At 46.8% G+C, this 13026-nt stretch overlaps 1 protein-coding gene across 4 annotated transcripts; it reads left to right on the top strand.

Moving 5' to 3' along the window:
• Window positions 1-3875: 3875 nt before the first annotated feature.
• MYCN (MYCN proto-oncogene, bHLH transcription factor) lies at window positions 3876-9946 on the top strand. Of its 4 annotated transcripts, none has more exons than XM_035562581.2 (3): window positions 3876-4014; window positions 6478-7316; window positions 8438-9946. In XM_035562581.2, exons 2-3 carry the CDS (start codon window positions 6581-6583, stop codon window positions 9034-9036), a joined length of 1335 nt encoding a protein of 444 aa, XP_035418474.1. In that variant the 5' UTR covers window positions 3876-4014; window positions 6478-6580; the 3' UTR covers window positions 9037-9946. The 4 variants fall into 4 exon arrangements, with proteins under 4 accessions (XP_035418474.1, XP_035418473.1, XP_035418472.1 ...); XM_035562580.2 differs by lacking the exon at window positions 3876-4014 and adding an exon at window positions 5009-5197; XM_035562579.2 differs by lacking the exon at window positions 3876-4014 and adding an exon at window positions 5221-5590.
• Window positions 9947-13026: the final 3080 nt, after the last annotated feature.

Raw genomic sequence — 13026 nt, 5'->3', positions numbered from 1 at the left:
CACACGTTGTCACATACAGTTTCCCTTACACAGGCTTTCTTAATGAATCAACAGCGATGAAAAGGAGAATGTCCCATAGCTCTGAACACCAGTAACTAACAAACATATTACACCCAGGTGTGTATGTCTCAGCCCTCAGCACAATGGTTTGCAGACTTGTTTAACCCAAATTAAAGACTGCAGGATCTCCTTGGATTCTTACCACTGTGTAAGCAAAATTATCTTTTAGCCCTCTATACACAATGTCTTTTTTTACCTTCGCAAAGGTGGAAGGTGAAACTAAAGGTCTGCAGAGCAATAGCCTCACTGGGCCTGTAGAGAACCTTACAGAAATCTCCAAGTAACAAGCCTAGAAGAAATCCAGACTACTGCAAAGAAACCTACTCACAAAATATGCAATTAAGAATGCTTTCACAAGTTCACTGTCAGCTCTCAGAACTTTTTATGCTCCCAGCTTCCCCTGTTGAATGTGGAAGGTGCTTAGTTAGACTTCAAACACTTCCAGGAATATAGTCAATCTTCTTACAATGCCTTAAAATATTTGCTACCCAACTGATATGATCCTATTGGCATCTATGATCTCACTGGCATCACGGAGATGTGGTGCGACAGCTCCCATGACTGGAGAGTTGGAATGGAAGGCTACAGGAAGGCTTTTTTCCATTTTTTCCAAAACCAGAAAAAAGAAAGAGACAGAAAACTACAGGCTAGTATGTCTCACTTCTGTGCCCGGCAAGATGATGGAGCAGACCCTCCTAGAAACTCTGCTAAGGCACGTGGAAAATAAGGAGGTGATTGGTGACAGCCAACGTGGCTTCACTAAGGGCAGATCTTACCTGACAAATCTGGTAACCTTCTACAGTGGGGTTACAGCATTGTCTCTCTAAATTGGAGAGACATGGATTTGATGGATGGATCACTCAGTGGCTACGGAATTGGCTGGATGGTCGCACTCAAGGAGTTGCAGTCAACGGCTCAATGTCCAAGTGGAGATAAGTAACAAGTGGTGTTCCTTGAGGGTCAGTATTGGGACTGGCACTGTTTGACATCTTTGTCAGTGACATGGACAGTGGGTTTGAGCCCAAGTCTGCTGATGACACCAAGCTGTGTGGTGCAGTAGTCAGCATGCTGGGGGGGGAGGGGGTGCCATCCAGAGGGATCTTGACAGGCTTGAAAGGTGAGCCTGTGTGAACCTCATGAGGTTCAACAAGGCGAAGTGCAAGGTCCTGCACCTGGGTCGGGGCAATCTCAAGCACAAATATAGGCTGGGCAGAGAATGGATTGGGAGCAGCCCTGAGGAGATGGACCCGGGGATGTTGTTTGACAAGAAGCTCAACATGAGCCAGCAATGTGCGCTTGCAGCCCAGAAAGCCAGACAAATCCTGAGCTGCATCAAAAGAAGCATGGCCAGCAGGGCAAGGGACATCATTCTCCCTTTCTACTCTGCTCTTGACACCCCTTCTGAAGTGCTGTGTTCATCTCTGGGGCCACGAGCACAAGAAGGACGTGGATCTATGAGTCCAGAGGAGAGACAGGAGGATGATCGGAGGGCTAGAGCACCTCCCCTATGAAAACAGGCTGAGAGAGTTGGGGTTGTTCAGTCTTGTGAAGAGAAGGCTCTGCAGAGACCTCATAGCCTACTTCCAGTACCTAGAGGGGGCCTAAAAGAGCATATAGTGATAGGACAAGGAGTAATGGCTTTAAAGTGAGAGAGGGTAGATTTTGAGTAGATATAAGGAAGAAATTCTTCCCTGTGAGGGTAATGAAGCAGTGGAGTTCTCAGGTTGCCCAGAGAAGCTGTGGATGCCCCGTGCCTGGAAGCGTTCCAAGGCCAGGTTGGACGGGGCTTTGAGTAACCTGGTCTGGTGGGACGTGTCCCTGCCCATGGCAACAGAGTTGGAACTGGATGATCTTTAAGATCCCTTCCAACCCAAAATATTCTATGATTCAGTGGTCTGTATTGGGACACAGTTCTAAAATCAGTACATCTCAACTCCCAAATTGTTTCAATGAAGTGAAGTAATTATAAATTCAGAGTAACCACAAGTAATTTCAGGTTTCCACTTGCCTAGAGGCTTCTTGATACATGCCATTTCAGAGACAGAAGGGATCACAGTATCATAGAAACAGAAAAAGAAAAGCAAGTGTTGATAAAATAGCCAGAAGTGTCAAGAAAAGAAAAGAAAAAAAAAAAGTACGTGTGTAGTCATTCCAAAGCTTTGCACAATTTTTCATGTCTTTCTCAACTGTACAAAACAAAGCAAGAGATCTGGGTTTAACAACTTTTTTTTTTTTGCCTAAACAGAATTAGTGCTTATAAACAGCCATGTTTCCATGTTTCTCTTGTACTGCTTTTTACTTCCTCTTTTTTTCCCCCCCACAATGAAAATTACTTCAAATGTTTTGTCTTCAGCAGTCTTTCATTAACGCACACACTGAGGTACAAAATATATCACACTATGCATCACAGTAGACCTTTCCTAAAAGTTGATAGTTAGGTTTGTTTCTGCACAAAAATATGAAAAAAAAAAAAGAATATGTAAAAAGGCTGCTGAGAGAATCTAGGCGAGAATTTTAGAATGAATAAATATTAGACCAGACAACAGTGCATATCCAGCTCAAAGGTGTGGACATATCAGTGTTTACATGTATACCAACACTAAATGAAAAGTGGAAGACAATGACTTTAAAGGAACAAATCAAAAATAATTGAAAATAATTGTATAAACTGAGGAAGATCCTCAAATGATGAGTGTAAATAAATTGTTTGCATATCTAGTGAAACAAAAACTAACATGCTGCAACCTTTTAAAGGCTATTGAAATGTGAAGAAAATTAAATAAATAAACACCCACACTTTTTTGTCCAACTAAATCATACAAACAAATTCATAAAGCTCAGTGCTTTCATAAGACTTCAAATCTTCAAAGTGCGAAGCACACATTGACTAATCAATGAAATCAGCCATCTTGAACCCAAAGTACATTGTGGAAATGGAGGCCAAATCATGAAGTCCAGGCAAGCCAGACCTCAAACTTCTCACCAGCTTACTGCCACGGGGGCCAGTAGAGGTCCAGCACTCCTCTATTTTAGGGTGCACGACCCCTTCCATAAACATCCCCAGCCAGCTGCCACCTCCCAGATGAGACTTAATTCACAACAGGGTACCCAAAGTAACTGGCAGCACCCTGTGCTTGAACAGCATGCACCCTCAAGCTTGAAGGACTTGCTTTCTAGGGGCCCTTTTTACACTCAACCAGAGCCCACTGAGGGCTCCTCAGAAAGGCAAGTGTTCAGCCACTTCCATACCGAAGGGCAAAAAGCGGCCATGGGCGAGCTCAGGGGGTCTGGCAGGACTTGCCGCCTGGCTAGTGGCCATTTTGGAGCGGCTGGCGACCACTGCTGGCGCTGCCACCCTTGCTCTGGCGCCCGTAATGGCTGGGTCCCCACAGGTGAGCCGGACGGGATAGCAACCGCCATCTTGCCTCCCCTGGCGACCCCACGCTGCTGCTGCCCGTTTTCAGTTCCCCGCCGGGCACCCCAACAAGAGTGCAACTGCTTAATGCATCCCGTCCCTAAGGGGCCGCGAGGCCTCACAGCTTTGGCCGCTGAAACACAACATGGAGGCGAGGGGGCATCGCCACGCGGGAGGGCGCAGCCCAAAGGCTGCGATCCGGGGGGCGGGGGACGTGATGAAGGGGCCAGTTTGGAAGACCCCAGGCTCATCCCCACCACCGGGCAAGGAGGGAGGGAGGGAAGGAGGCGGCGCAGCCCCCTCCGCACACAAAGCGGCCGCCCGCCGGCAGCCATCCTACGAGCAACGCCCCGCAGTCCCCGCCTCAACCTGCAGCCTATGAGCGAGGAGGCGCCACCCCGCAGCGGCCACCGGATCGCGATCGCTCGCCACCGGGCTCGCCCCCCTCCGTCAAGCTCCGCCGACGAGACAGCGCCGCGCTCCCGGCCCCGCCGCCCTCCCGGCCCCGCCGCGCCCGCGGGGAAGGAGCCGAGAGAGCGGTGGGTGCCCGGCGGCCGGGGGGGGAAGATAAGGTGGGAGCCGTGCCGAGCTCCGCCGGCCCTCCGCAAGGTGTCGCCGTCCGCAGCGGAAAGCCGGGGCCCGCGGCGGCTCCGCCGAGTGTTCACGTCCCGGGCGGCGGGGAGGGAGAGAGGGGGGCGCGGGGCGGGGGGGGGCCGGGGGGGGATGCGGGCAAACACCGCTCGTCTGAGGGAGGTGCTCGTTCCGGCAGGATGGTTAATAACGATTTACAAAGCCCCCAGTCGGAGCCACTCCGTATTCCAGCCACTTCTTTATTCCTCTTTTTTTTATTATTATTTTATTTTTTTTTTTTCCTCGCCCTGGGTGTCGCCGCGGCTTGGGGGATGCCGCTCCTCCCGTGAGCGTTCCCCCCTTGCTGCGGGGACGGGGGGAGGGGGCGACCCGAAAGGGACGGAGCTCGGCTACAGCTCGGCTCGGGGCAGCCGAGCCCCCCCCCCCCCTCCCCGTGCAGCGGGACCGGGCCCTCGCCCTGCCCCGCATAAAGAGCAAATGGGGCTTTTGGCGCCAAACGCCAGGCGCCTCCCTGCCTTATGGAAATCAGGAGGTGGGGTTTTGCTGCTGTCGCTTCACCCCCCCTCTTAATTTTTTTTTTTTTTAATGCCTCCCCGGGTGTGTCAGCTTTTGCTGCCTTTTTTTTTTTTTTTTTTTTTTTTTTTTTTTTTTTTTTCTGGTGTTGGGGGAAATAATAGCTAGGAGCTTCAAAGCCTGCCAGTGACAGTCATCTGTCTGCAAGCAAAGGGTGGTTGTGGAGGCTTGGATTAGCCTCGGGGGCTGCGCGGGCTCAGTAAAGTGCAACATACAAGATCATCTGCTTTTTTTTTTCCTTTTTTTTTTCCCCCCCTTTTCTCCCCTTCCCCCCCCACCCCCCGCCACTCCTCCCCCTTGCAACACCCACCACCATCACCAAGGAGGTAAGAAGAGGAAGCTGCAGGGTCTGGGCTGTAATAAGCAGGAGGACAAAAACCCAATGAAATAAATACAATTCCCCATCGCGTTCGAGTCGCGAAACCAGGGAGGATGGGAAGGGAGAGGAAGTGCAGGGGCATTGCAGTGCGTGAATGGGTTTTTCATTGAGCAGAAGAAAATCCCGGCGGATATTTTGGTTTTGTTTTGGAGCTGTCGCGCTGAGCTCGCCTGGGTTTTGTAGGTGCCTCTTCAGTGCTTTGCATTTTTTTAACGGTTTAATATATTTCAGGGGCAGAAAAATGTACAATACTGGAAGTGATCAGGGGGCGGGGCAGGGGGAGAGCAGCTGAGCCGGGCTCGTTTCTTTGCATTTCATCATAAGGCTTTTAATGGATTTTTTTTTTCCCCCCCTTTTTGGTCGCCGTTTAAGCGTCAGCTGTTCTCAACCCAGCCAAACGCTTTCCCTTCGTGTCACGTTAACCGAGGCGAAGGGAGAGACGCTGAACGGCTCCTTGGGACTTAAAAGTCATCTTTTATTTTTTTGTTAAATGTCTGATGCAACCCAGCTCTTGGAAGAGGAATGGGGTGCGGGTGACTGGTCGTGGCTAGCGAGTGGGGGGTCCGGCCGAGGTAAGGGGGCGCGCATTTTCCGCGGGGGAGATGGGGAAAAGTGCTGCTTGCAGGAGGCTTTTAGTGCACCAAGGGGCAAAATCTGCAAAGTTGTCGCCCTCGCAGCCTCTCCGTTTGCTCTCGTCTTGAGCTGGAAGAAAGGGGGGACAGAAACTTCTGTACCTTCTTGGCAAATCCCAAGGCTTTGTTGGTGGTGTCGGGGTAGTTTTAGTGCCTTTTTTTTTTTAACGTGTTTGTATGTGAGATTATTACATAAGGTTGATAATTCTCTTGCTGCTGAATTTCTCCTCCTCCTCCCCCCTTGTGTTTTGTGTGGATTTTTCTCTGGCTCGCTTTGAGTGAATGAACTGGCGATTTGCGAAGTTGCGAAGGGCCCCCTCCGCCCCCTTTTTTGCATCCCCCTCTCTCTTTGCGCTGCTCTGCAGATGACAAAAGGAGTAAACTTCCTCTACTTTTGCTGGCATATTAAGAGGGCTTTCTGGAGAGATTACGGTATCAAAGCCTTGCATCTGTCTACAGTTACTCTGCTGCTTTGAGCATTTGAAGCAGTTCGGGGAGTGCTCTGTGCAGGAGCGCAGAGGTGCTTTGCATCCCTGCCGTACCTTGCTGGGTGTCTTCCCGGAGAGAGCCCTGCACGCCGGAGCTCTACCTGGCCCTTTTCCTTTAATGCCAGAGTCGGGAGGAAAGGTGTGCGATGCATTTTTGCTCGACTTGCAAAAGGTTCCCGGCTTCTTGCTGTTGATGATGGAATTACCGTGTTTTGGTTTTGTTCTGTTTCGTGGCTTTTTCACTTAAGAGGAAGGGAGTTACAGTCGCGTCTGTGTGTTTCTTCGTGTTGTAATTAGTTTTTTTTTTTTTTATCATCATTTTTTTTATTTTTGGTTTAGTTTCAGGTCTTGGGAGGACCTCTCTTTCCCCTTGGTGGAAATACCATAAAACCTGCCTCTAAAACAATTGTCCGACCCGGGAAGCCACAAGAAGACCCCCGTAATGCCAGGAATGGTCAGCAAAAACCCCGACCTCGAGTTTGACTCTTTGCAGCCCTGTTTCTACCCGGACGAAGATGACTTTTATTTGTGCGGCCCGGACTCTGCCCCCCCCGGCGAGGACATCTGGAAAAAGTTCGAGCTGCTGCCCACCCCTCCCCTGTCTCCCAGCCGGGCCGGGCTCCAGGAGCACCCCCCGGGGGGGGGGCCGGTGCCTTGGGGAGGGGCAGCACTGGGGGGCTGCCGCCCCACCGACCACCTGGACTGGGCGTCCGAGCTTCTCCTGCTGCCCCCGGAGGCCGACCTGTGGGGCGGCACGGACGGGGGGGACTTGTTCGAGTCGGGGCTTGGCGTGACCAACAACCTCAACTCCATCATCATCCAGGACTGCATGTGGAGCGGCTTCTCGGCCCGCGAGAAGCTGGAGCGGGCGGTCAGCGAGAAGCTGCAGGGCAAGCCGCCCGCTGCAACCACCGCCGCCACGCCACCATCCCCCCCGGCTTCTTCCACCACCACCCTTGTCACCACCGCCACCGTCCCTGCCGTGGCCACGGCTGAGTGCGTGGACCCAGCCGTTGTCTTCCCCTTCCCCGTCACCAAAAGGGAGGCGACGGTGATGGGAACGGGCCGAGGGGCGGGGGGCGGCGGGGAGGCCCCGCGGGGTGCTCGGTCGCCACGTCCCGCTGGGGACAGCCGGGCCAGCAGCAGCAGCTCCGGGGATGACACCCTCAGTGACTCGGGTGAGTGCATTGGGGGCGGTGGTGTCCTCAAAAGGGAGGAAGGGGCTGGGCGGGGGGTGTGTGGGGTGTGTGGGGTGCGGGTCGGCCAGCAGGCGGCAGCAGGCACGGTAGGGATGGGGATGGGGACAGCGGCCCCATGGGGAAGGCATGGGCAGGGGTCCGGGGCTGGTGGCCCGGCAGGAGATGGCCCTGAGGGACAGCAGGACCCTGGCATGGTGCTGTGAAGCTTCCATAGCTCCTTCTGCCCCCTTATCCTGTGTCTGCCATCTCCGAGGGTGTTTTGGGGATGAGTGGGGTGGCAGTGTCACACTGAACACACGTTTCGGGGAGGGTGGTGGATGTGTCCATAAGTGTCACACTGGGAGGCTGGAGCAGGCTAAGTAGCCTCGCAGAGGACTCCTTGTTTTTGCACGGACAGAACCTAAAATGCCCACAGACATCTCCTGTCTGTGCCTCCACAGAAGTGCAATTCTGTTGAAAAGTGGTTCCGCCTGTGCCCGTGAGCCGGTCCATATGACCATCAGGGTAAACTTGGTGATCCATCCCGGGCTGCAGAGCCTGCTGTCCCTTTAATGTCTGGTTTGACAGCTTTGGGTGAGGAAGCACTTCCAACAGCTGTCTTCTTGGCAGAGCACCAAACACGGGCTTAAAGGGTCCCCGGCGGGAGCAGCTTCACCTTCTGCATTAGAACAAACCCAGCAATTGTTTTGTTTTCCGGATGCTTTTCCACCAGGCAAGGGCTGTGTTGTGACTCTGTGCATGCATTTTGCACCCCAGCTCCACAGATATATTAAAAATTCATACGTTCTGTATGAAAACTCTTTCTGCCACTGAGATTAGTTGGGTGGGAGCCCCACTTTTATTGAAAATTAGAAGCGGTTAAAAAAACAAACTTACACTTTCAGAAATCACTTTTCCTTAGTTACTTTGTACATATTTTATATTTTTCTGGAGCCATAGCTGATTCTAGCTGGTGGGCACACCCTATTTTTACCATCAGTTATTTCATTGCTGCTTTTAGTGTACATGTTTTGTCAATAAATACATCTGGTTTAATACTTGTTCAGAGTATTTTCTGAAGGAATAACATCTATTTTCTTTTTTTACTTTGTCACCAAAAGATGATGAAGACGAGGAGGAAGAGGATGAAGAAGAAGAAATAGATGTTGTGACAGTGGAGAAAAGACGCTCCTCCTCCAACAAGGCTGTTACGACTCTTACTATTACAGTGCGTCCTAAAAATACCACTTTTCCATCAGTCAGGACACAGCAGAATGAACTGATCTTAAAGCGTTGCGCACCAATTCACCAGCAGCATAATTATGCCGCTCCTTCTCCATACATGGAGAGTGAAGATGCTCCACCACAGAAAAAGTTAAAAACCGAGGTGCCCCGTCCGGTAAAACCCATGATCCAACCAAAGTCTAAGAGTTCAAGTCCTCGAAACTCAGATTCAGAGGATAGCGAACGTCGACGTAACCACAATATCCTGGAGCGTCAAAGGCGTAATGATCTACGGTCAAGTTTCCTCACATTAAGGGACCATGTTCCAGAACTGGTTAAAAATGAGAAAGCTGCAAAAGTTGTGATCTTGAAAAAAGCCACTGAATATGTCCATTCTCTTCAGGCAGAGGAGCAGAAGTTATTGCTAGAAAAGGAGAAATTGCAAGCCAGACAACAACAGCTGGTAAAGAAAATAGAATTCAAGCGGACTTGCTAAGCTTTTTTTTTTTTTTTTTTTTTTTGGCTGACCAGGACAGTCATTGCCACTTTGCACATTTTTGATTCTTTAAAAAAATTGTGTTTTTTGACGTTAAGAATGTTGGTTTTACTTTCAATCCAGTCCCTGAAATAATTGACAAACTATATTATCCGGGTACGGAGCAAATGTATGTTCTTGCAAGGAGTTCATTGCAAGACTACCAAACAACAATGGACTGCCTTTGTTTTTTTTTTTTTCTTAAGAACTGTAGATGGTGGGGATTTTTTTTTTTTTAATTGTTGTGAGCATTTGGAGCTGCTGATGACATATAGTTGAGTTTAAACCATTCATTCCTAATTTTTATGGTGCTTATGTTCTAACAGATGTTACTTTAGGGGTTGGCATTTGTACCCCTGTGGGAATTTTCTGTAAATACCATCTACACACTTGCCTTTTGTACATGTCTTGGGTTATGAGAGGTGGCTTTTGCTACCAGTATTAGACTGGAAGTTCATACCTAAGTACTGTAATACCTCAATGTTTGAGGAGCATGTTTTTGTATACAAATATATTGTTAATCTCTGTTATGTACTGTACTAATTCTTACATTGCCTGTATACTTTAGTATGATGCTGATACATAACTAAATTTGATACTTATATTTTCGTATGAAAATGAGTTGTGAAAGTTTTGAGTAGATATTACTTTATCACTTTTTTGAACTAAGAAACTTTTGTAAAGAAATTTACTATATATGCCTTTTCCTAGCCTGTTTCTTCCAGTTAATGTATTTGTTAATGTTTGGTGCATAGAACTGGGTAACTGCAAAGTTCTGTGTTTAATTTCTTCCAACGATGTACATTTAGTGCTGCGTCTTATAGCACTTTGAAATACCTCATGTTTATGAAAATAAATAGCAATTACATGATATGCCATGTACTATTTTTCTTTTTAAATTAAGTTCTTTGAAATAAAATCTTTATCTTTGCAATGTTCATGCAATACAAAAACATGGTCCCGTATCATGGGCGTTTAAGCTCTCAAACTACAGGTGATGCTCTATGAAAAGTCAGCTAGCCAGGACGTTTCCATATCTGAAAACTGTAAGAACAGTTTTCCAATTCTTTCACACTTCAGATATCTCTTGTGGTGTCAGGATCATTGCAGGGGACTGGACATACCACAGTTAACAGAAAGACTCCAGTGTCATAAAGACTTCTGGAATATGGACCTGTATGTGGAGAAGTGTAAAGGGGGCTGCTCAGGGAATGGTCACATGGAGCAGACAGGTGAAAAGTAAATGATGAAGGTAGACTTTACTACAGAAAATACCCAGAAAATGAAATATTTGTAGTAAACCAAGATCTTACTGGGCAGTTCTTATTTGCATTACAAAAGGCATATCCTTAAAGCTGTCCATCATTGCACAGAAGGATTAATGTTCTTTCTTGTCTAGCCAAAGATCCTGTTTGTTACTACTGTGCTAAGTTACTGCAAATTAAAAATCGCAGGGAGGTTACAGTTCTGAGGTACAGAGAGCTGCAAGGCGTGCATCAAGTGGCATGTAGTCTGAACAAAATTTGGCAGGTGGTTTTCTCAAGTGGTATGATGGCATTTTATGTGACAGGAGCAAGACTTGCAAGTCTGTGAAATACATTTGGTTGTATTTTCGTTGGCTTCTTAAGACAAAGGAGCTATTTTATTTTCTGGTCTGCACAGGTATTTCTGATGCTGTCTTTTCCCTACACTGAACCTGAAAAATAAGGTGTGGATCACTGAACAGTGGCCAGTAAGTGCTGTAAGGATAAACTTGCAAGGAGCTAATCTGGGACATCTAACCTTTCAGTTATGATACACAGGATGTAGGTTGCTTGGTGTTGGAGCTACTGAACATCTCATTTGCCATGAAGTAACAGAGTAAGACCAGTATGGGAGCAAAATCACCACAGTAGTATATGTGCCATATATCCATGCCCTACAGTAGCTTGTTTGTGTACCCACAGCCTGTGCATTCTTGGGCCTCAGCCAACTTCTGTACCGAGAACATTTGGAGTTGAACTTCTGTTTCAGTGCAGCAAACCCAGATCCTCAACTGGCACAAATTTCTACAATGCTGTTTGAATTCAGTTTTGCCATTGGAAGATTTAGCCTGAATATGTAGACTTAATATATCAAAGCAATATATTCTCAAATATTCTCAAAGCAGACTTGAGAACCACAATCGTTCCATAAATAGAATCTTTATCCCTTCCCTTCCCTTCCCTTCCCGGAGGACAACTGGTCCAAATCCTCCACTCAAATAAAGGGCAAATTCTATGTGAGATCAGGGGGCTCAGAGTCATATGCGGCCAAGTTTTGAATGTCCTCAAGGATGGAGATTCAATAGCTAGACAACGTTTCAATTTTTGACTGCTATGAACATTTTTCTAATATTTCTTTGGAATGTTTCTTGTTGCTATTTCAGTCCATTGCCTCCCACCTTCCTTGTGTTTAACCTCGGAGAAGAGTCTGGCTCCACCTTTTCTGTAACCTCCCATTAGGTAGTTGAAGACAGCAATTACATCTCCTTTCTTGAGACTGAAACCAGTCCTGTCCTGTATTGTTGTGTTATCCAAGCATGTAGAGTATAATAAAGGTGTCAAATACTCAAGTCTGTTTGGAAATTGAGCACAAGATCCCATTCTGAAAGCCTCCTTTTTTTCAGTGGGCGATCCTTTTGAATTCAGTGATAAACGTCTGATTGATGTCAGTGGAGATAGGATCTGGCCCCATACATTTCAGAAATGCTTCCATATGCTGTAGTGTTTGCTGCTATGGGTGGGTTTATCTTTTCTTTGTCTCTCTTTTTTTTTTTTTCCCCCCTTCTCTTTTTAAGTTTCAGGGTTTAATAGGTTTGTTTTCACATTGTTGATGTAGGGAGCAAGTTGTCAAGGGCAAACGTTTCTGTAAACAAAAATCTCGGATGTAGGATGTTATTAAATTGCAATTGTTAAATAGGAGATAGTGGTTTTAGATTCTTTTCTATTTACAAGAAAAAAAAAGGAGAGGTGTCGTAAGATAGCTTTTGAAAAGAAGAGATAAACAATGCATTTAATAATATTTCCAGATGAATCATTACCTACAAGGGTACATAGAGAAGTACATAGAGACATGGTAACAACAGGAACAAAAGATCCTGCTTCATGCATATCTACAGTGAAGAGTCCATAAGGACTGTGAAGTATCAAATGGAGAAACTATTCCATTTGGTGTGTTTTTTGTTGTTGGTTTGGTTTGGTTTCCTTTTTTCATAGACATACCTAGCTTGCATAAAAAATGCATACATGTATGTATGCATTAGAAGCTGTTAGAAAATTTGGCAAGTGCCTAATAGCTGCTTATTAAAAGAGGGTATTGCCTATTCCTGAAAGGAAAACCGAATTAGATTAATCACAATCTTATCTGATCACTATAAAAACTCCCAAGTTCTTTTTCACACAAGACAGAATCTGCTGATAGAATCAAATGATTTTGTCCCAAATCACATCCCAGAGGACAATCTCTTTCCACTTTTTTTTTTCTTCTTTTTTCTTTTTCCTTAAAAATACCACTAAGAACACAAGGGACTTCAAACATCAAAATTAAATGATTCCCCCATAAACCAGTATAAGTAAAACACCAGCGGGAGAGCTTAAAAAGGTGAAATGTGTTAATGATGTCATTATCACCAGGTCACCTGTTACCATGAGTGCGAAGGAAAGTGCACTTCTCAACCCCCAAGCTGCTGTTATAGCAACTTATCACCAGCTCTTGGCAGAACTTCTTGGGTTTTTCATAATGTGTATAACTTGCAGAGGTCACATTTGCTCCTGGTAAATATGCTGATAAACCAAGCTAGAAAAAAAACGACTTTAAAAGTATCCCATTCTTAAGGCTGAGTTTCCTGAGTTGTGGCTACTTTAAATCAGAAGATTAATTTTATTTAAAGCTTTAAGTTTGGGATCGTGAATTTAACTACTTTTTAATGTA

The sequence above is a fragment of the Cygnus atratus genome, chromosome 3, assembly GCF_013377495.2.
Source record: "Cygnus atratus isolate AKBS03 ecotype Queensland, Australia chromosome 3, CAtr_DNAZoo_HiC_assembly, whole genome shotgun sequence".
NCBI classification, from domain to species: Eukaryota; Metazoa; Chordata; class Aves; order Anseriformes; family Anatidae; genus Cygnus; species Cygnus atratus.
This window is presented reverse-complemented; position numbering and strand designations above follow the sequence as displayed.